This window comes from Phoxinus phoxinus, assembly GCF_949152265.1.
Source record: "Phoxinus phoxinus genome assembly, chromosome: 11".
Classification (NCBI taxonomy): Eukaryota; Metazoa; Chordata; class Actinopteri; order Cypriniformes; family Leuciscidae; genus Phoxinus; species Phoxinus phoxinus.
In genome coordinates, this window is record NC_136886.1 from 15,903,013 (window position 1) to 15,927,112 (window position 24,100).

The 24,100-nt window shown below is 38.1% G+C and overlaps 2 protein-coding genes across 7 annotated transcripts in view; both read right to left on the minus strand.

Moving 5' to 3' along the window:
* Nucleotides 1–3,572: 3,572 nt before the first annotated feature.
* Nucleotides 3,573–7,087, minus strand: cldn34a (claudin 34a). Its single transcript, XM_079628518.1, has 2 exons — nt 7,001–7,087; nt 3,573–4,993 (listed from the first exon to the last, which is right to left on the minus strand). The coding sequence occupies exon 2, from the start codon at nt 4,874–4,876 to the stop codon at nt 4,142–4,144; it is 735 nt and encodes a 244-aa protein (XP_079484644.1). The 5' UTR covers nt 4,877–4,993; nt 7,001–7,087; the 3' UTR covers nt 3,573–4,141.
* Nucleotides 7,088–8,614: 1,527 nt separating this feature from the next.
* The window catches only part of shroom2a (shroom family member 2a), a 46,962-nt gene continuing 31,476 nt past the window's right edge, over nt 8,615–24,100 (minus strand). For 2 of the 6 annotated variants that reach the window (XM_079627416.1, XM_079627420.1), the window contains 11 exons: nt 21,933–22,034; nt 21,306–21,323; nt 20,802–20,921; nt 18,054–20,610; nt 17,625–17,704; nt 14,501–14,524; nt 13,176–13,757; nt 11,944–12,510; nt 11,232–11,412; nt 10,661–10,933; nt 8,615–9,890 (listed from right to left, as the gene is read on the minus strand). In XM_079627416.1, the coding sequence (XP_079483542.1) occupies nt 9,618–9,890; nt 10,661–10,933; nt 11,232–11,412; nt 11,944–12,510; nt 13,176–13,757; nt 14,501–14,524; nt 17,625–17,704; nt 18,054–20,610; nt 20,802–20,921; nt 21,306–21,323; nt 21,933–22,034 (4,777 nt within the window). In that variant the 3' untranslated portion in view covers nt 8,615–9,617. The remainder of the gene's footprint in view (nt 9,891–10,660; nt 10,934–11,231; nt 11,413–11,943; nt 12,511–13,175; nt 13,758–14,500; nt 14,525–17,624; nt 17,705–18,053; nt 20,611–20,801; nt 20,922–21,305; nt 21,324–21,932; nt 22,035–24,100) is intronic. The other 4 variants (XM_079627418.1, XM_079627421.1, XM_079627417.1 and 1 more) reach the window with 3 other exon arrangements.

Genomic DNA, 24,100 nt, shown 5'->3' on the forward strand with positions numbered 1-24,100 from the left:
TTTTTTAAATCTTCAGTCAGTGATTTATTTATAAAGTGGCTACATTTATACAGCATGTTTCCAAACAAATCAATGCAGTTCAAAGTGCTTTACAGGAAAGAACAAATGACTGACACTAGTTTAAAAAGAATAATAAATACTTCACCAGTACTATACTGTTTCATCTTTCATGATTATGCTGAACTCTGACATGAGAATGTCGTCATGTTTATTGGCCTTCACTTTTGGCTTTACTTTCTTATCACAGTATGTGTGATAATATGCAAAGTGTTAATGTCACACGTCTCATATGTTGCACAATCAGAACCGGGTTTTCAGAAAAGACTCTATTTTTGAACACCTTTCTTCCATCCTTTTGGGGCACAGGCCAAAATACTAACAAACTGTTGTAAAGGAGGTTTTATACTGAGGTCCAAAGTTTGTTTAACCCCTCCAATAGTATGCCCCACTCTTGGTCACATGAGAGCAGAAATGTGTTTGTGTTAGTTATACCCTCTCTAAGACAATGAGTTCGTCTCAGTATGGGGTCTTGGCTCTTCTCTGTCAGGATGTTTCTTTCACCTCTTCCTCAGAACAATGCACGTCAAATTGCCAATGGCCCTGGGAGTCCATCCTGGAAGACAAATTCTCCGCTGTTCCTAAGCCACACTTCTTAACACATAATCTTGTGTTTACATATTTGAGTGTTTTAGAAGGATAAATCATCAAAACTCCTAAAGGGAACCAACCAAGGTTATTAGGTTTGCATTTGTAAATTAGTTTTTATTTCATTTTCAAATTTCCTATAAATTTCAGTTTAGTTTTAGTTAGTTTCATTAATGGTTTTGTTGGTTGCAGTTTAGTTTACAATTTTTAAGCAGAGTTAACAGAACACTTCCAGTTAAAGACATTTAATTTCAGCAAAGTTTAATGTTTGCAGTTTACAGTTAACTCTTGTGCAAATCTCTTAACAATACAAATAAAATGATGAACAAAGAACCGAACAAATGCAACTTAAAAGTAAAAATGAGTCATTCATATTTAAGATGAAATCTTGTTAAATGTGGCGTATTAGAAAGAAAAAAAAAAGCCTATTATTTTGATTATTTAATGGCTATTCATGATTAATCCTTTCAAACATTATTCTTGTATTGATCCATTAATGTTATTGCATCATTTAATATCATATAGGCCTAGTTATACTATATATGTCCATTTGTGGGGTATACATGCTATTTGTTTTTTCCTTTTCTGCTCAGTGTGGTATCTTGTCTATATGTGTGGTATTTCGTTTAGTTTCACATGAGATGGTTATCTTTCTTGGAATTAAGGTAGGCCTACAGCTCTATTTGCATAAGGTCTAGACATGATGGAAATACTTCTTTGGCCATTTCTGCTTAGGAATGGTTCACACAGAAAGCGGTTTTGGTTTGAAAAGGCGCAAGGTCTCGAGACGCATCTTTTATAAGTTGAACCAGGCTGCGTTCCAGTCCACTTTTAGACACACACTTGCGAACTTCCTTAAGCACTTCCCCTCGGGGGAATCCCTGCTGCCATATTGAAGTGCGTTCCACTTCGTGAAGTGGACGAGGGAAGTTTATGGACAGACCCTCGTTCCCTTGATTTTGACAGAGGGAGCGAGTCTACTTCATATGTAGGCACCTGTATGTCCCACAATGCAGTACGGTTGTGATCTCGTCTAATCACTACCACAACAAATAACTTGATATTTAAATTATAATTTTTTAATTTTAAAACAACCCAAGCACACCTTTATAAAATTGGATGCTGCATTAAACAAATTCTTAAAGAGGAAATTTTTTTAAACAATAATCAACTCCATGGCTGATTCCAAGTGATCAAGGGCTTAGGACGTTCCAATTCAGCCCATTGCGGTTTACGCCAGTAGTGGGCACTCGTGCAACGTAAGCGATGACGTACATCCGAGTGAACGAGACGGAGGGAAGTTAGCGAGTGAAGGGCTTGACAATTTTGGACTGGAACGCAGTACAGGGCCGAACTGCAATGGGCTGAACTGGAACGTCCTAAGCCCTTGATCACTTGGAATCAGCTATGGAGTTGATTTTTATTTTATTTTTTAAATCCCTTTAAGAATTTGTTTAATGCAGCATCCAAATGTATATAGATGTGTTTGGGTTGTTTTAAATAAATAAAAAATATAATTAATATATCATAGAATTGTTTGTTCTGGTGGTGATTAGAAAGATCTGTGGTGACGTCACAATCATACTGCATTGTGGGAAATATAGGTGCCTGAAGTGTACATATGAAGTAGACTCGCTCCCTCGGTCTAAATCGAGGTGTTGCAAGTGTGTGTCTAAAAGTGGACTGGAACGCAGCCCCAAAGGTTGAACTTATTTGAACTCGAGTGTCGCGTTTTTAGAACGTCGTTTCATGCACGAGACGCTGGAAAACATGCGAGACTCGAGCGCAAGGGTCATACAATGAAAAATAAATTAGAGCAGTGGAATGAAAAATTGCAAAAACGATTATTTATTTTTGCTAATTATTATTTTATTTCAGTTTGTTTTTCATTTATGTTGAAATTTTTATTTTATTTCAGTTTAAGATTTCTTTTTTTTTTTAAATTTACCAATAGTTCTAGTCTTAGTTTCAGTTTTCGTTTACGAAAATAACCTTGGAACCAACACACACAAAAAACAAAAGCAACTTTAATTGGCAATAATTAAAGAATGAATTTCCCTTTGTCAAGTTATCAGGGGGATTATGTGGTTTTATAACAGAAGAAAATCATGTACTATCCAGTGGGATTTGTCAAAATTAATGTTCAATTTTAACAAGATTAAATGTTGGCAAGTAACAAACTCAAAGCCGATGGGGGGTGTAGAAAAACACAGTAATAAGGGCAAGTATCAAGCTGGGAAATAACAGTAAAGTTCATTCCACTCATGGCAGGGGTTATTTCCTCTGAAATCACCTTGTCCCCGCTCAAAGATCCACTCTAGTCAGCTGAATCATATCTAAAATCAAATTCAAGATATTTTGCGTTAACAGCTTTTATGGCAGCATGTTGATTATATTATATTATCTATAAGCACTGTCTGAAAAACAATAGAAAATATTTTGTGCATGCACTGTTAAAAATTATATGATGATCAATAAGTTATAATGCCGTATACTTATACATTGCTTTATCACATCAAAATAAGTTATGCAATTTTCAACTTTTTTATGTTATACAAGATTCAGCTCATTTTTAAAAGTCAGATTAATGGCATTTAAGTTGAAAGGATTTAAACATCCAAGTTGATTGTACTTAAATGAAAGCAGCACATTTTTTTTTTTTTTTTTACAGTGAATAGTACTCAATTAGTTTTTTTTAATTATTGCATTGGGTCCTGTCATCATTACTTTCACTCTAAAACACTGAGAGGAATAAATGAGCATTTTACATACATTAGCTTTATATACACACACAATATTCAAAAGTTTATACTCAATAATTTCAAATAAATTTCAAATAAACACTGCTCATCAAAGAATCTTGAAAAAATGTGCTTACAAAAAGCAGCACCACTGTTTTTTAACTGAGATAATAATAAGAAATGTTTATTTAACACCAAATCAGCATATTATAATGATTTCTGAAGGATCACTGAAGACTGGAGTAATGATGCTGAAAAATCAGCTTTGTTATCACAGGAATAAATTACATTTTAAAATATATTCAAATGGAAAACATTTTTAAATAACATTTCACAATATTACAGTCTTGTTGTGCATTAGAGACTTCTTTTAAAAACGTTAAGAAATCTTTCTGACCCCAAATTGGTAAATATAGATATATACATACATATACATTTAACATAAAGTATATAGCTTACATTACAGACATTAAGGTGAGAATTTGGTTGCACAGACAGATTTCAGATATTGCAATGTGTGTCCTGCACATTATGTAACAAGAATATACAAACAACTTTAAAATTCCAGTGTTAGCTAATACCAGTTAGATGGGCTCAAAATTGTGTTACCTTTATTTCTGTTCACTTAGTCACTTTAGTAATTAAATAATTTAATTATGATATTTGATATACAAATTTACCTCGATTAGTCAAAATGTTTGAGAAATTGTGTGCAGAGCCTTCAATGTCCTTCCATAGAATGATGCATTTTATTATTAATGATTATCTGATTCATATGCTGCGTTGATCTTCCCCTCATCCATACTCTCTTTAATTACACCAAGAAAGCCTTCATCCCTTAAACTTTCATCAAAATGTTCAGTTTCTCCACTCGTAGGCATCTTGGTTTTGGGATACCTGTAGCACAATAGTAGTAGTCCACTTACAATGAGCAGGCAAGCCGAGCCGATCCCAAACCCAATCCCTGGACCCACTTCCTGTTTTACTGGAGCAGAAGGCAAGTAGAAGTCAGGTGGGAAGTCTATAGTGAGATTCGCCAGCACAGAACTCATATTCCAAATGACAGGGACCAGAGTACACACTGCAGTTAGCCAGTACAAGGAACCCGCCATCACAAAGGCCAATCTGACATGCCCGCCATCAACCCCAAGAATTGCGTTTCTCACCGCATATCCTGCCAGCAGGTTTGCGACTACCCCCACACCTATAGCGGTCATGCAAAGTACCTGAGCGGCTGCAATCTCCGGAGGAGTGAAGGAATCTGTGAGGCTGATGCTTTTGCAGATCTCAGCCGAGTCCAAAATGTGGCTGTTGAAACAGGCCCTCCACACGCCCACCCAGGCCAGTCCTCCATTGATGACCGTCGTATTGTCCACGTACCATATCCTCCAGTCGTTCACCCCAGAGATAGAGGCCATCATTATCCATCCTACAAACCCAAGCACCAGACCCACAAACTGCCGATGGACTGACTTGGCTAGGTAAGCCATTGCCAAAACTGCTGAGACCCGACACCAGGCGGTTATGAATATTTCCTCCTCAGGTTTGCCAACTGTTCTTTAGCGCCATGGCTATATTGCAATCACACAACTTCTGTAAATTTTAACCTACAAAGTCATTGATGGGGAGAAATGAGACATTCTTAACACATTTGTCTAATGATGCCAGGGACCCAAAATATGAGGATTCCATTTTGAATACAGCCTATAGCCTACACTACCATTCCAAATTTTTTTTTAAAGAAATTGTATTATTCAGCAAATAGACTGCATGGTCAAAAGTATCAGTAAAGACATTCATAGTGTTACAAAAAATTCTATCAGAAAAAGAAATATCATGGTGTCCACAAAAACATTAAGCAACACAACCGTTTTCAGCCATTTGATAATACGAAACATATTGGAATGCTTTCTGAAGGATCATGAGATACTGAAGACTGGAGTAATTGAGTGAGTAAGAGGCATCTTTCAAAACATTAAAATACCAACCCCAAACTTCTGAACGGTAGTGCATTCTTTCATGTATAAATATGATACTGCACGTGTGAGAATAATTGTAAGCATGATAGTATGTAGAAAATGTATAAAAAATATTTAATGTGTTTTAAGAAAAGTAATATAATAGTAATACAGGTGAAACTTGAAAAATTAGAATATCGTGCAAAAGTAATTCAACTTAAAAGGTGAAACTAATATATTATAGACTCATTACATGCAAAGTGAGATATTTCAAGCCTTAATGTATAATTACTTGCGTTATAATTTTGATGAGTGGCTTACAGCTATGAAGCATGTAATGAGTATATAATATATTAGTTTCACCTTTTAAGTTTTACTTTTGCACGATATTCTAATTTTTTGAGTTTCACCTGTAAAATAATAAGTCTATAATTATTTTTCCAGGGCTGTCAATGGACAATTTACAATTAATTTAATACTTTATTCCTAGTCATTAGAAAGTAGACATAAATGGTACAAAAAATTAAAATAAATGTCTTATTGTTTACTGAAATTTTCCGTGGACCCCCAACACCCCATTGGGACCTTTTAATGGGCTTTTGTTCTTTTAATGATATGACAGTAGAGAGAAGACAGGAACACACATGGAGATTACAGGGGCAACGGGGTTGGGACATGACGCAGGCTTTAGATTGAAGTGTTTGGAATATACAAAGTGCTTCCTTTGGAAACAAACAACCATTTAGACTGAGGAAAATGTTTTTCACACCTAGTGTTTAAAAAAAAGTTGTGGTGACGAGTGATGTTTCCAGAGGGAGGAAAAAGGACACTGCATTGAGGGTCAAGCAAAAGACTACGCATTTGAGACCAAGCATAGGAGGAAGAGGAGGAAAAGGATGAGAGAGAGAGAGAGAGAGAGAGAGAGAGAGAGAGAGAGAGAGAGAGAGAGAGAGAGAGAGAGAGAGAGAGAGAGAGAGAGAGAGAGAGAGAGAGAGAGACCGACTCATATTTCCTGCCTGGCTCCCTGCACACCTGGGGTTGCGGAATGTTCCAGGATAAGCTGAAAGGTCATTTACAATAATCTGTTTCTTCACGCACAGGAATCAGAGATGGGAACAATTATTAGAGCTTTGGGGAAGTGATTTCCTTAACACTTTGCCAACAACCCCCCAATAACTCCATGTTACTGCTTAAAATATTTCATAGCCAAAAACGTATGTTATCATAAGTTGCTAAGTCTATTGAAGACTATAAGGCTATGTTGCTAAGTCTATTGAACCCATACACTAGGCCTATTTCTATTTATTTGTATTAGTGTTTTTACTTTATGTTAAGGTGTTTAGTTACAATGTTAGTATCAATGAACAACATTAATTTAGGGTTAGAATTAGGATTTAGTTTATGGTTAGCTGCATTGAACACAAAGTACTATGCATAATTTAGCTACTATGGTAATAAGTACATGCAAAATGTAACAAAGACATTGCAAAATAAAGTGTGACTTTTTCACAATTTCCAGGTGAACTCTCTCCAGCTCTTGTTATCCAATTGTAACTTTTCAGTCAAGGTTGTGTAAAATTGACTGAGCATGTTCATTCATCATTCGTGACAATATGTAGCCTACTCGCTATGAGAGCACAACAAACTCATCCTTACCTGTGGAACGTTTTGAGCTCCTTCGAAACTGTCAATCAGTCCATCCAAAATACAGGATTTCTCAAACGAAACTTGCGGAAACGACAACTTTCCAAACTGATGCGTAGGCTACAAGTCAAACACAACTGTGGTTAATGATTAATGTAGCATATCCAATAAATGGATGAGTGGGAGGGGAGGATCAGTGAAAAACAATAAAGTTACTGCGTGATATGGATCGCTGCGGCTGATCGCGTTACTGATAACAACTTTTTCCTTTGGCCTATGCAGAATGGTCAGTTCAACTTGACCTAGGCTAATTGTTTTCGGGAATAATTGTTGAGAACGTCTCTGCAGTGCCAGTGTGTGCGTGCACGTGATAAAGTATTTTATTTGAATGTGTAAACACAAGCAGACTGTTACTTTCTCTTTTATTAACATATCAAACATCTTGGTATTCAAGAAGGGCTTGCATACTTTTAAACAAGCTCAAATTCTTCCATAGAGTTTAGTCAGGATTATGTAGGCTACCATTATTTTGTTCTCTACCCGCTATCGCGTTTTACAGACGTCAAAGTCTCTTTCCTGATTGGCCAAGACACTGAGACTACATCTGAAGTTAAATATTAATGAAAACAAAGGTGACCAGAGCTGTTCAGATAATAAAAAAAGAACGATTGCTCCAGGAAACAAAAAAAATAAATAAAAACATTGAATTACGTAGCCTACTATTAAATTGCATAATTACTAATACACACACACAATATTGTAGGGATATAGGCCTACCTCTAAAATTGAACTAAGATATCCTTCCTTTGATCTCATTATGGACAAAGAAAAAGAATAATATGATACCTTTGACAAATACGTTTTTAAAACTGTGAACATTTACATGAAATGCGGATTCATAGTGGCCAACATGATGACATGACTACATACTACTTTATCTCTAAACCTTCCCATTTATCACACTTTTGTTTGCAAAAAAAAAGAAGAAAAAATAAATAAATATTGGGTGACATATACGGATGGCATTTCTACATTGTATCATATTGCATTCATGCCAACAATTGTCAGTATAAAGCAATAGTGGTCATCCAGAAATGAGGCATGACAGACAACGTTCAATGAATGCCTTAATTTCACTGTTAAAGCATGCTTTTAAACGCTTTTAAAATTGTTTGTGATTTATATGTAGCTAGCAAAAAAAATCTTCAGAATGCTGCTTTTGATGCTTTTTGCAACAGAATGCTGTGGTTTCAACATCTACCAGCAGGTTAAACCTGAATGATCACAGCCAAATCACATATTTGTGGAATGTGAGCCAATTATATTTTGGTTAATACGTTCAACTCAATGATCTTGTAATACATGCTTTGTCCTTTCTACACACTGTCTTTTATGAAAAATTATTTGTGTCGCTTATATGTAATAATTAAGAGGAGCAATGTTAAATGCAATACACTCATGAGACTGCTTTTCATTAGCCATCTGTGAAAATAAGGCCACAATGAAAAGCGTAATTGTGACAAAACTTCTCTGTAAATGTACATAGACTAGAACATGATTCTTTTTTTCATTTTACACAACACAAAAATCTTACAGATGAAGTTATAAATGACTCAGACACATGACTTGGAGCAAAAAGGCAGCTGGTATTTTATAGACAAGCACTGCATCCTTGGTGAAATGATATTATATAGTTTAGGCAAGTCTCTTAGATTCTTTAAACAATAGAATACTTACAGTCAATCCTAAGTCTGGTGTTACAATGCATTTTACGGTGATATACAGCTATAAAAAGCGTGCAGACTAAAGTGGTAGTTTGCTTGGCTAAAATAAAGTGAAAGAGTACAACACTAGCCTATTCTAGTTATATACAAAGATTCAAAAGGCTAAAATAAATTACTACAAATATCACTGAATTATTTTTTTAACATAATCAGGATAGTGACACGTCATTTGAAATAATGCACCCCCAAAAAGTCAGTTTTGGAAGTTAATTACAGCCTCCTGATGAAAATAGCAACACAGCTTACATGTGCAAAGCTTGGGTGAAGAATTTATGCCAGGATTTTAGTGTATGTTTGAATCACAAGTGTTTGTATTGGGCTTCAGGCACATACACTTTAAGGTGTCTTTCATCGCCCTCTAGTGGTTAAAAAGATACAGCACACTGAGTGACCATGGCATGTTTTTACCGGGTGTCAAGTGTTGAGAACACATAGGAGCAAAAAAGGGGCAAGGTCTATTTAAACAGTTGTGGGGGGGGGGGGGGGGGGGGGGGGGGGGGGGGGGAATTAAAGTGTCTTTAAAAAAAAAAAAAGTATTTCACCATATAATTCTATGGGTCGTATAACATTGAAAGGTCATGAAAGCATAAGATCAGCTGACATTAAAAATTGTAACAACCACAGTGTGCTCTGTAAAATCAGGTTGGGTCAAATCATGATCTGAAAGTGCCCAGCACTTTCAGGGTCTTCATGAGTCTTTCCAAAATGCTCTCCGCTGGGTCAGACAGAGCACTCAATATATGACCAGAATGCAATTCTATTGGCAGTAAATGGACATTAAGTACTGGCACCCTGTTATTTAGGGTGATGTCAAGCGAGTTGCTCTGGATTACTGCCTCAAGTCCTCAGTTGGTTGTCCTGTGGTCCATTGGGAGACTGTCCATCAGACCATTGAGCTGCTCCTCCCCCAGTTTAATCTTGTCCTCGAGCTTGCGTTGCTCAATAATAAGGGCAGATTTCATTTTCACAAAGTGCTCATAATCAGCCATACTCTCCTCCGACAGGTAGCTGGCCAAGATGTCGTAGACCACACGCTCTCTCCTGTCAAGGTTCTCCTTCAGCTCCTTGGCATCCTCATGTTGACGGATCAGCAGTTTGCGTTTCTCTGTCAGAGTACGCTGTAGAAGGAAGATGAACATTTCACATTTTACATACGCTTGCTCGTTCACACACACTCGCATTTACTAAGCTAATCTAAATGGGGACATACCATAGACGTAATGTTTTTTATAATGTACGAACTGTATATTCTATGCCCCTACACTAACACTTCCCATAAACCTACCCATCACAGAAAACTTTCTGCATTTAAAAAAAAAAAAAAAAATGGTCAGGTTTTGGTCGCTTCTAGGTACAAATTTGTCCCCAAAATATAGTTAAGCACGCGCACGCACACACACACAGAAAAAAGTGTTTTTTTTAAATTGTAAATAATACTACACTGGCAAAAAGTGTCCCAATCAACCAGGTTGAAGATAATACTTGTAATCATTTGTTTCTCTAAAGGCCTTTATGCAAATAAAACATAACGCTATATGAAATGAAGTGGAATGTAATTATCTGGATTAGTCCAATTAAACCTGTATAAATGGTATAGCACTAGAATGGAACTGTAATGTATACCATGGTACTCATTTACAAAGTATCAATATAAGGATAGAGATAGGAAAGAAAAGGTTAGGGAAAAAAAAAAAAACAGGATCTGGAAGTGACATGAGCTGGACACAAAGCTGTGTCGCCTGTATCAGCCTAACGTGGTACTTTTATGTTAGCATAGTTTTACAGCCATAATTCTTATTTTCTTGTGCTTTTTGAAATTTACAAATCTGGAAGTCATTCCTCCACAACATGAATCCTGCTTTCCCAAATCCCTCATTTTCATTCTCACCGTCTCGTCCTGTGAAGCATCTTCCTCCAGGCTGTTCAGGGCATTCTCTACTCTGGCCAAACGTCCAGACAGAGACAGCAGAAGGTTGACCACTTTATCGAGATCACCGACGAACATGCGGAACTTGTCGAGTTCATTGGGCTTGCAGACACCTTGTACGATGGCCTCCACATCTTCCCCAAGAGCGTTGTTGTCCTGCACGTCCTCCTGTAGACTCTCCTGAGCTTCCCTCAGCACCTGCAACTTCTTGCTGAGGCTGTCAATCAACTCATGCTGCAAACAGAGGAAAGTCGTTTGATAAAATAAATTGGTAAGTAGCACATTTCTGTATTTGGTTGGGTTGTGAGTATTTGCAGCACGTGTTATCAAACTGATGATGTTTTCTTAATTTTCTGGCGTTTTTTTCTATATGCATGTGTTTTCTTCTGTTGCAGTGCATTGAGCTCTCTTGGCCACCGTATAAAAACTAAAAAGTACATTTAACGGTACTAAGACTACATTTAAAAATAGCTGACAAAATGAACACTAATGGTAAGAAAGCATCTGTTTGTACAATACAATTTGTTGGTACCTTCTTGTTGGCAAGATCACTTTCATTGTCTTCCTCCAACTCCTCTTCCGAGTCGTGTTCCTCACTCTGTTCCTGCATGTCCTTCATCTTAATCAGCAGCTCTGCTTTGGGTGCAGATGTACTGTAGTAGGTTGAATTAGTCACTAAAGCAGTAGCCACTACCAGGCTGTCGTCTTCTTTCCTGAGAACCCACAGATGAGTTTTATGAGAAACACAAGCCAACTGATCCAAACACTACAGAAACTTAAGACAGGATAAAACAATTGTGTGGTGGAAGACGCTGAACTATCTGTTTGACCAACCAATTGCAGACAAAAGGAGTGTGTTAAAGAATCATTATTTTTGCAACTTCACATTTACACAAAAGGCTGCCAGATTGCAAGATGAGTCCTAGATTTCCAACAAGAAACAAACCATGCTTATGAATCATAACTTGAATGAGAAAAGAGAACTGGGCCAGCTACAATTTTCACAAAATGCCATTCTTTTTTTATGAGAACCACATGGGTAGGGCTCAAAACAACCCTGACTTCCTGATTTAAAAAAAATAATAAACAGAACATCAGAAACACGTTCAATCTGTCTTCCTTCTTAAGGGTATTAAGGGTAAATTCCTGAAATAAATAATGAAATACAATCTTGGCAAACTGAGTTGGGGCTTAATGAGGTAAGAAATGGGAATATAGTAGGTTCACAAGTAAGAAATACTGACTTCTCCACAGAGTTGCGAGGGGAGAGCTGTTTAGGTGCAGCTTTCCTGCGCTGTTGGGCCTCCTCCAGTAGCAGCTCTCCCTGAGGGAAAATACCCTCCATCAGATCCATAGTGGTCTTCATCTTACTCTGGTCTAAAATGTCCACTAGGGACTTGTCCTTGACCATTATGTCTCTAGCCAGCTCCTTTCTTTTTTCGTCGTCCTCTAACTGCAAGGGATGTGAAGACAATCCGTTGTTGCTTTGATCTAATGAAGGGCTTGTCTGCTCATAGAATACCGGGTTTACATTGGTTTGTGGCCCCTGGTCTTTCAGAGGGCCCATGTCTGCGTCTCTTGTTTCTGACCCCTGGTCCTTTTGCCTGGTGTAGGTACAGAACAGAGAGTATGACTGATCCGGGTTCCCCAAGCTCTGAAGAGGAGTTACTCCAGGTTCTTGCGAGCTGACGGGGGTCTCACTGGGCAGGTCGAGATATTGTCGACTTTCTTTTTCGGTGTTACTTTCTGAGTGGACAATCTTAATGGGCACTTTCTTCACCGATGTGTTCTCATCTTTAACTCGATCCATCCTGGTAAACAACAGTAAAAATAGAATTGTGTTATTCTGGTGAACACAAGAAATGCAACATAAGGTAACTAGGCAAAAGCATAAGTACAACTAGGGCAGTACAAACTATTTTCATGGGTCTAAGCTTTGTGAAAACACATGCAATTATTTTACTTCAGGCTTTGCACACAGGAAAACAAGGAGGAAGCTATCTTTGTCAGTTCATGTGACCAAATCCATATATATCATACTATACACGTCACTGAAACCCTTTTGCCCCGCTCAAAACCTTTGCCTTCTCCAGACTTTTAAAGAGGTGTCTACTGTAAGACCAAAAACAGCAAAAAATAAAGCCCATGAAATGATATTTTTCAACAGTCTTCACTTGAGGCTATGTGGTATTCTTCTTATGACTGATCTGAAGAACTGCAGTACACATGGACAATCTGCAGTACGGGCACATATGAATAAGCCCCTTGTATGTGCATGAATACAATAAAGAGACAGTCAGAGAAGCACTGTCATTAAATTACTGGGCTGTAGGGAGAGTTTCCAGTGATGGTTTTAAGATTGCAGCCGAGAGGAGCCCAGCTGTGGTTTTGCCAGTGGAAATCTCCCCGAATTCCAACACAGACCTGAAAGATTTCCTAAACGGCAGAATTTAACTCTAAATAGAGAAAGTCTTACCTTCCAGGAGCTTCATCCTGTATGGAGACAGGGACGGGGGGCTTGTCAGTCAGCCTCTGGGGAGCAAACTGGGGCGAGGGCGAACGCTGCCCCTCCATGGTGGGCTGGGTAGGGCCAGCGGTTTGTTGGGTGGGCAGGACAGCGGGAGGGGGAGGAGGTGGAAAGGGAGGAGGCACAAGCTCTTGTTGAAGCTCCTCCTCCCCAATTGGTCCTTTGCTATGCTCCAACCCTTTCCAGGGAACGGGGGCTGAAACTGAGGCGGAGCTTTGATTGTTGACAGGAGAGAGTGAGGCCAAGACTCCTCCTTGTGATCCAGGCTGGACCTCCTGAAAATTGCTAAGAGGAGGAGGTGTACCCTCAGGGCATTTGTACTTCTCCAGATGGGGCAAGAGAACAGAGCTCTTGTTTTTGGAGAGGGCTGATGGTTCACTCGGAGTGCTATGGTCAGAGAAATGCAGTGCAGGTTTGTGATGACTGGATGGAGGATCTAAAGTCTTTTTCTCCAGGTCTTTAGTCAAAGCTGAAGGAGGTGCTTCTGGTTTCTCTTTGCATAAGAGATCACCGTATCCTTTTTCATTAAACCTAAGAAAACAAAAGAGAAATACTTTGAAGTAAAATTCTCAATACACCAATACAAAAAAAATACTAAAGATGCTTTATCAAAGGCCAATACTCTAAATGTATTTGTCCTTTTTGGTCCACAAAGCCTCACTGTGTTCAGAGTAAATCGATAGGCAGGCAGACATTTCTCCCACATTTCACCATCTCTCCATGGTAACTCCCAGGCTGGCTGTCATACCCAGCATATTTCTGTTCCCACAAGCCTGTCATGCTGTGGAGAAAGAATGATCTTTCCCCTGCAGCAATTGGCAAAGAGAACGCTTTTCCCTTTTTAATCCTGATTGTTTTCGTTTATGGTTTTACTCTCTTCCTTGTCTACTCAGATTTACAGAGGGCAAGGAGAGATAAAAGGGCTCTTGTTTGAATATCTTAAATACAAAAGCTTGGGAAAGAGAAAACTCACTAATATAACAACATTCTATGAAAGTAACTTAAAGATATTAAATTCTTTACAGGGTTAGCAAGACACCTATTAAAGACATCTATTAGGAATGTCTGGTCTGATGGTATATATTAATACCATGCAACATTAGAAAGGTGTCAAGTGATTTAGATTTCTACGGTATGGTTTTTAACAATTTTGGTGATACCACCCACTTCTACAGTTGATGTTTGCAACTGAATTATACCAATTTAAAAATCTAACTGCACAGAAAGACAACCACAATTTCTACTCGCACATACTTTATAGTATTTTGAATTACCTGATGGGTGTATAGAACCAGTGGCTGTGCTCCAAAGAAAAAGACAGAAAGAGATTTTGACTGAAAAAGTAAGGAAAAGCAAAAAAGTATCGAGTAGTAGTAGAGTGGTTAGAGACATACACTACTGTTCAAAAGTTTGGGGACGTAAGATTTATTTTTTACGTTTTTGAAGGTCTCTTATGCTACCCTAGGCTTAATTTATTTGATAAAAAAATAAGCAAAAACAGTAATATTGTGAAAATATTATTAGAATTTTAAAAATCTTAAAATTAAAATGTTCTAGTTTGATAAATTTAAAATGTAATTTATTCCTCTGATGCCAAAGGTGATTTTTCAGTCACATGATCCTGATTCAGAAATCATTCTAAATTTGGTTCATATTATGCATTTCTTATGATCAATGTTGAAAACAGTTTAACAACTGCTTATGTTTTTTTCCCGTGGATTCTTTGATGAATATAAATATTAAAAACAGCATTTATTTGAAATATATTTGTGTAACAATGTAGTCACTATTAAACAACTAAATGCAACCTTACTGAACAAAAGTATTAACTTTAAAAGTAAACAAACTTACTGACCTCAACCTTTTGAACATACGTATACAAAGTAAAGCAAGAAAAAATGATTAAGAAAATGTCAGATGCAGAAATATAGACTATTTAAGAGTCATTCATTTGATGTAATACATACTTTCTTTGCAGATGTCATTAGTACAGCATGCATGCATTGGTAACATTCAAGTGGGATGCAGTCTCTTTCTGATACTATACAGTGTCTAAGTAACACATGCATTTGATCTCAGCATGAACTGGCATGCAGAAAGTCTCAGCTGTAATACCATGTAAGCTTTTGTCCACAGAACCCCACCTTTAATCAAATACAGTCTCTTGCTAACTTCCCTTGTTTGATAAAGTGTGTACGACAAACATGTTCAACCAGTACCAGAAAGCTTTTCCTTGTTTACTATGCATTTTACTTTAAAAAAAAATTGACCTGCATTTACTTATCGAGTGAAAACAGAATGAAGCGATCATTTAACGGAGGACTCAAAACTGAGAAAACATTAACACCACTTAAAATGAATCTTACAGACCCAGAAGGACCTCACACTTCATCAGAAAATCTTCAAGCAGAAAAAAACAATCCAAGTACTCCTGCTGCTGGCCATATACAACTTTAAAGTTGCTATAAAATGGCTAAATACAAATCCTTGCATTGAATATGAAACTTGACTGTGTGAGAAGCAGCGCTCACCTCTGATGATTGTGAGTTCTCATCAGCGACAGGTGCTTCCTGTAGCCCTGAACAGATGTAATCTCATCTGGGTGGGGCTAAAATGCTTGTAGCTCAATTGAATTGTATCCAAATGGATTTACTCCACACTGGATATACTAATAAATAAACAATAGTACTAACAGTAGCAAAAGGGGTTTCTAACATTAGATGTCTGTGAATAACACTTACTGGAATCCTTCTAGATAGGACTTTTCAGCTAGAACTTTAGCTTTTTATAATGGAGTCATGCGTGTCTGCACATAAATTAAATCATTGGGTGGGAGACAGGAAGTTTGACATTTAAACAATGATTTCTAAGAAAACTCACAGGGCAATGAAGTGGAGATGCAGTTCTATGGTATAATTCATAGTTTGCTCTTCACAGCACCTTAATTAAAAGCAAGAATCGCGACAAAACCTTTCATAGGGGGCAATTTACAAGGCTTTGGATGATGGATGTTTGTCGGTAACTTGCTCATTCAAGTTTGCCACTCCTTATGTCTACACATAGAAGTCTAAGATTTATATATATATATATGGATTTATATATATATATATATATATATATATGGATTTATATATATATATATATATATATATATATATATATATATATATATATAAATAAATAAAGAGGAGAAGGCTACAAATAGTTAGATCATCTGTTGAAGAAATGTATATTTGTTGCTTTGGCAGAAAGAGTCAAACTAAAACTTCAGAATGCATCTAATTTACATCTGAAACATTGATGTAAATAATATTGTGCCAATTTGACCTCACAGTACTGGAGCCCCACGTAAAAAGTTTGCATGCAAACTGAATAACATCCCAGCTAGCTATCCATTATATTTAAGCTGGATCTTCAAAGGACACATTTGCTTTCATATTGTGTTTTATAAACTATAAAGTAAGTGAGAGATTGCAGGATCAACTTAACATGTTTCAGAGGCTAGACAAGAAAATGTATGATTTCAGAACTGGCTAAGGTAACTGGAGGTCATTTTATGCACAGCAATCCATACTATCACAGCTGATGCTACTTCCTTTCTGTGTCAATTTAATACATTATTCAAGGGCAAAATATACATACAAGCCCTCTATTCTTCATCCAGATGGGTTTAAAATTCAGAACTTTCAGCATTATGAATTGGATCAAGTTTCTTCTTAGTAGAGTACAGAGCTACCATTCATGATTATTTCAGGGTAAAATGCAATACCTACTATAATGTACATGCAAAGTAAAAAATCTTATCTTTGCACAGTGTAAAAAAAAAAAGAGACTGAAATAGGGCAAAATATCTGTAAAAAAAAACACTGAAGAAATAGGAAGAGCAAAAATTACATTTAAGATGCTATTTTACTCTTTGGCCTTATTATGAATGGACTGATTGGACACTTCCCATGTCATACTCACATGCCTACACCTCAAAACCATCAACTTGTAACACAAAGCCCAGTCAGAGAGGATAGCAGTGCTGTCACATCTGGGCTAAATCCCAAGACTGTGAGGATCATAAAGAGTCTACTGTTTATCTTTGACCCAGCGAGGGCTGACTGATGGCCCAACTGTGGATTTCTGTTCGCAACAAGGCCAAGATCAGAGCCATTAGCAGTGGAATAGTTTCACTGACACACTGACACAATCTCAGCCAGGACTGTTGGCATCTGTATAATTTCCATTACAAAGAGATAAGTTGTCTGGTTTAGTTTCAAACTTGCCCAGGAGTATCATGAACATCATGCCTAACAAAAGTACTTTGATAATCAGCATACTAAAATAATGTATTATCGTTTTACCCTTTAAAATACTAACAAAGCAATGGAAAAATAACATTACAGCACCCACCTTGTACTATTCTTATCCTGTTCGGAAATAATTTTCTCAGGTTTGGAATAGTCAGCAGACTTTTCTTGAACTGCAAGTTTCTGGGAGGAATAGAACACACATAAAACTCAAACTCCTTGTTCAGGTATTAATATATCTCTACTGTAAACTTTCTAAGACTTGTCTATCCTAATTATTGGATTGGTCGGTTGACATATGCGATCTTACTTGCAACTTTCCTGGTCTGAGGGTGTGACTTTTTGTTCTTAGTTTAATGTTTGACTAAGTTCCAACCTTTATATTGCTATCATTGATTGGAGCTCTATGTGAGACACAAGTAACTTTTGCTTTATGATAGTTTCTAAATAAAAACAAACTCTGACAGTACATGTTATATCTAATTGGTGTAAACTATTTGTAAAGATAACATAATTAAACCACTGAACTAACCTGTCCATAGAAGTCAGCAGAAGGGGATGATCTAGATCTTTCATGGACACAGGTGGGCTTACTTTGTCCCTCATTTCCTGTATCAAGGATGTTATCAGCAGAGTGGTATCGTCCAGAGACCCTTGGTTCCGTCGTCTTCCTCTGGGTGTTCCATTTGGCTTCATACTCTGCAAAGGTACCAAGTCGCTGTTGTTCTAGCATGGCTTGTTGTTTCACTGAGAGAGGGCCATCCTGACCTTCAATAAGGTGGTGTTCAATGGGGGTTGAGCTATCACTGTTACTCCGCCCTGCCGTGTCACTCTTTGCAGAATAGTGCATGCCTCCAGGTTTGGACAGTCTGTTGTCTTCAGATATCTGCAGGTTTTGCTTTGGTATAGGTTTAGAGAAAGCTGTTTTTAATGTTGCTTCAAAGAATCGTTGCCGATTTTCCAAGGGTACAGCATTGTCAGGCATAGGGGAGTGCTCATCAGCACCTACTTCATGAATTTTATCTGGCTCAGAAAAAGACCGAACTTTCTTTTCTGCAGAAAACCGCTTGCGGCTACCAATGCGAAGCACCTGATTACTCCCTGAGGTGGGTTTGCCAGGTGGGATCTCAGAGACACTTGGAAGTGGAGGTGTGTCCTTCCAAGTAGAACCCTCAGTGCCTGGATGCTCAAACAATACTGGCTCTAGGTCTTTTCGCCTAAAAGATGTAGCCTGTAGGACTCTGGCCTGGGCTTCTTTCAGATGGTCTTTATAAGAGCTAGAAAAGCCACCATCTGAGGAAGGAGTAGTAGTCTTCCAGACAGCAGCCTCTTCTACAGCTTCAACCGGACTTTCTAAAGTGGCTGCGCTTTGACTCTTTTGAAGCTGGGCCCTTCTCATCTGGATCTCGTTGCGCAAGGTGGTGGCAAAGCGGTCACTCCGTCTTGCCTGTTTGCCGCTCTGAATGTCAAGGGCTTCCTGTTGTGCACTTCCACTGTTGATCTCATCTTGACAGTCATCCATTTCATTGCGCTCATGGGCCAGAGAATACAGCATAGGTGTTTTCTGGGGACATATCTTTGACTCGCTTTTAGTAGGAAGAGGTTGTTGTGAGTATGGAGTATGGTTGTCTTTAAGATGGAGATGGCCAGCATTTCTCCTGTGCTCAGGTTGCTTACTATGGGGATAACTACCAGAATGCTCATCTGCGCTAGATATATAGTGTTGCTTTTGGCTCCCCCTCAGCTCAGGAGGTTTTGTTGAATCAGGCATATTCCTTGGATTACATGGTGCAGAGAAAATGCGATTGTGGTTGTCACTTTGTTTGAAGGAGGCATTATTGTCCTTATGATCTATATCATGGTGCTGTGACTGAGGAGGGAAATAGCGGTCTTTAGTTCCTCCTTGAGAACCTATGGACATCCTGTCCCGTCCACTGTGTGACATTTCTGAGGCTACAGAAGCTTTAGAGTCTTCAACTCTCACTAAAGAAACCTGTGTCATACCCTGAGTGACATGGTGGGAGGTAACTCCAAAAAGACCGCAAAGTGATGTAGCTGGCTTTCTAGTTTGATTCTGGCTGTTGAGTTGCATGTGGTTGTTTGTGGGCAGCTCCTGCATACTGCTAAAGTAGCCACTGAATGGAGGATTCAGTGCTGGCACTGTCCTAGTTTGAGCGTGGAAAGTGCCCTCGTCGCTGTACTGACGTGGATGGTGTGGAACATGGGCATAAGATGGATGTCTATCTCTGACATCTGTGGTTGATAGGGAGTATGTCTTGTCTGACGACATACGGTTGGGATACTGATGATGGACATTGGATGAAATGCAAGGATTTGAAGAATCATTTTTGGATGGCAAGTTAAAATTGCGTTTACCCTCAAGAACGGTCTCGATGACTTGGTGAGACCTTTGTGCGCTTTCATAGGTTTCTCCAGCCTTTTGTAATGCTTTCACCTGAGGCTTTAACTGGGCATGGACACCAAGGCCCTCAGAGGTGCCTGTGATCAGACCCTTCTCATGAACCTTGGTGGCTGCAAAACTATCACTGCGTGTCGGTGGAGTGGGAGGTGGGGTAGAGGATACCATGTTTTTCTTCATATCTGGGACATGCCAGACAGGTCCAATACTAACTCTTCCAGAGCTTGAATGCCGAGTGCCTGGCTGTTCTTCGGGTCTTGGGATCTCATGGCTACCTGTACTTGAGAGATGCTGCAAGTATCCGAGCCTCTCATCTTGTCGTACTCCTTCGTTTATGTTTTGGCTGTGCCTGCCATTGCTGTGCCTGCCACTTGAGTCCCACTGATTAATTTTGTACAGCATGTTTTCAGTGGATGCAGCGTTACTTTTAGACAGTGTGTAATCTGGGGTCCCTGAGCTTGTAGAAAAGGAGCTGTATGCAGAGTCTCGTTTACCACCACCCAAATGTTCAATGCTGTTGTTGTTGGATTTGCTTGGAGAAAGACAGCCAGGTGGATAAGGATGAGAGCTGTGCTCTAGGCTGTCCATACTCCCCAAAGAGCTGAACTGATCAGATACTCTCTGTAGATTTGTTTGCTCCCAGTCGGTTGAGAGTTCAGAGGAGAATGTGCTAAAAAAACAAACATGTGTAAAGAGTGCTTAGGCTGTATAAACTAGCAAATACAACTGCAGTAAACAATTTGAAGTATTTGTGTAATTCAATGTATATTTAAAAAGGAAAAATAGAGGCCTTCATTACTAATTATTTACATAAAGAAGCAATATGGACAGAAACAAATTATTTTCTGTCTCTTCAATTACCTTGCATCATATCTTGTTTGCCAGCCTGGTGAGGTTGTGGACTGGGTTTTGGCTTCTGAGTGGCTCTCGTTGAACTTGGTGGCATGCCAGGAGTGAGGTCTGCTCAAGGGTTCATTTCTCCTGTGGGCAGCAAACAGGAAATAAAGAAGGACAGAGAAATAGGTAGAGCAGAAAAGGAAAATTAGAAAACAAGGCAATAAAATGTTTCTTGTGAACAGCTGTAAAACAAATGGCAAACACAGATCACCAAGAACCACTACAACTATTCTGAAGGACAGAAGAGTGTCAAAACATGGTAGATGATTATGGGAGTAGTATAATGATCATGGCAAGAGAGAGAAAAGTTGCCTGGCAGGTAGCATGCCGATGTTACAGTCATTCACCATCAACACAAAGTTTTTCGATAGTCAACCACAAATACAAGACTAACAAATAACTGCAAACACCAAATTAAATGGCTGTAAACCAGTCCACTCTCTCAACATTCATACCAGATTAACATACCCTTTAAATCGGTTCTTTCTGAGATGCATGAAGTGAAATAGACAAATATATAATTGTTATTGAACTGTTATTTACCCACCACAACAATTAAACAGAGGCTCTTGTAAGAAGTCAAATACATTGTCCTTATGACACAAACTGTTTAGAGCATACGTTTTTTAACTGATGCAAATGAAACTCGAAAAAATATAGCAAGAACTAATGAACAGGGTTCCCACACCTTTGACCAATGACCAATAATACCAACTGGATAAGGATTTCATTTTTTTACTTTATTGTGATTACATTACACTCATAAAGAACTATTTCTAACAAATAAATATTTTAGAGAAATTTTCATTATTTTCAGTTTATTTAGGAGAGTTCACCAATTCTTATGAATTTCCAGGCCTGGAAATCACAATTTCCAATGAAATCCAATGATATTTCCAAGCATTTCGTGATCGTGGGAACCCTGAATGAAGAATGAAGAGTGTATGCATGGTCGAAAACTAATGGATGGAAATTTGAACTTCTGATGGATGATATCACAAGGCCATGGAAGGAATATGATTGTAGATCATCATTACTAGACTGGGTGGTACAGGAAAGGAAGTGGGTTTTCTTGTGGAGAACATGATACGATACCTCATGGAACTTCGTAAAATCTTCGTGAGAAAGTTCCGGGCCATATGCACGTCGCTCTCTGATGGCATTTTCTGTGCTACAATATCCACCATTTTCATTTTCCTGAAGGGATTTAAAAGGGGGAGGGACACAGAATCTGAATCTCCGAGTTCAGAAAAGTTTGACAGGGACTCTAGTGCTGTATTCCAAATGGAGACATAAAAAACGCCATGGAAAAAATACAGACATACTAGCATGGGCCACAACACTGTCTGTAATTAGTCAATCATTATACGCAAGAACACAAACACAAATATAGCCCTGCGTAAAAAAACATAACCAATTCAGACAAAACAACCACAGAATGTTATAATTAAGATGTTATACTGCATGAAAATACACTGGCAAAACAGACAATCCACATAAATGAAGCCATAAGGTCATTCAGAAAACTGAGAGAGCATTGAGTAAGAGTTTACGGTTTAAGACAAAATCTTAGGACAAAACTAAACAGATTAGTTTCCCTCTCATTATGCCTATACAGTAACATACTGACCAGAGGCCTGTTGCATGAAGCTAGCTCAAAAAAATCTGAGTTTTAGTAGGTTTAGGACAAATCCATATAAATGCAACCTGGTTTAAATCAGGTTCAAAGGGCTCGGTATAAACGTTCTCTGTCAACTCAGGTTTGATCCAGAGTTTGCAATTAATTCTAAAGCATGTGTGCACCTGAAAGTCTGACACTTGCGGCAAACAGCCAATCACACAGAACACGGAGAGCGTCAGTTTGATGAACTTTTTGCGCCGCGCAATTTACTTCTCTTCTAAAGATTAAGAGATCATATTTATGAAAAAAATATCATGAAATTAAATTTACATGGCAGGAATAAACACTGCCGCTGCAGCGAAAGTTTGAGAAGGCAGCTGAAAGAAAATGTCTGACTATAGTATATTAATGCAAGTGAATCAAACAATTAGGCCTTATGATTTATATAGTTTCACAAAGAGCTCAAGAATACACGTAAGCTTAATCAGTTTAAAAGGTCTCAAAAATATGAAAGCTTGCATGTATATATAAATACTTATGTTCATTTAAAAGCAAAGTTTAATATTAATTGTCAATGTATATAATAATTATACGACTATATTATATGAATTATATATAGTTACAACTATATATATATATAGCCTATATAAATAATTAGCAGAAAAAGACGAGCAATTTTGTCTCAAATACTTTCACTTTAAACTGCTTTCATTTGGAGCAGTTAAAGAGATACATGGGGAGGTGCTTTATTGCATCAGGCACGTCACTTTACTCGCAGCTGATTGGTCCAGTTTAGCTCCAGAGCAGGTTAGCCATAGAGTTAGTTACTATACAATGAAACTCGCTAAAAACCAATCCACCTTCTTGAGCCCAAACTAACTTTGCTCAAAAATAATCTCAAACTTACCTGACCAGCTACTAAAACTGGATTCATGCAACAGGCCACAGAGATCTGCTGCTTGCATACAAACAATCACTTGGTGTGAATAGTGGACACAGGGAGACATCTTGTGGTTAATGTTAAATACTACCATTCCAAGTTACAAGGTATGTCATAAAATAAAAGGGTAAAAGTGAGAAAAAGGATAAAATAATAAAATAATCGCAACCCCTTTCCAGGATCTGTGAATGAATTGTTCACAACCTTCTGCCACATGCTTTGCATCAGTGAGTTTAGCATGAAACATTCCTCAGTATCACCCCAAACTAAAGAGTCCACCCACACCTGACCTGTGACCTTTAAGTTTTGAGAGTCAAAACATTCCTGTCGTTTCTGAAATTCAGTTGTTCAGTTTAGTGATAGGATTGTTTAAACAGAAATCCATCTTCGCGATTTTCCAACAGTCTAAAACCCAAGCTTGTGAGACTCCATTAGACCGGAGGGGTTAGAATAACAGTCAATAAAAGACATGCAGTGCTACTCCATTAGACCATGAGGTCAAGTGCCAGTCACTTTCTAGCCAGTAACATTAAACATTATTCTTCCAATATAAAAACTACTATGCTATTGCTAACCCAAATATCCTTGACCCCAAAACATTTGTTTAAACCCCATTTGGCCAACCAAGCTGATATCGTCTAAAACAAAGATGTCAATGTACGTCCCTGACACAGGTTTAAAGGATAACAGAACAGATTAAAC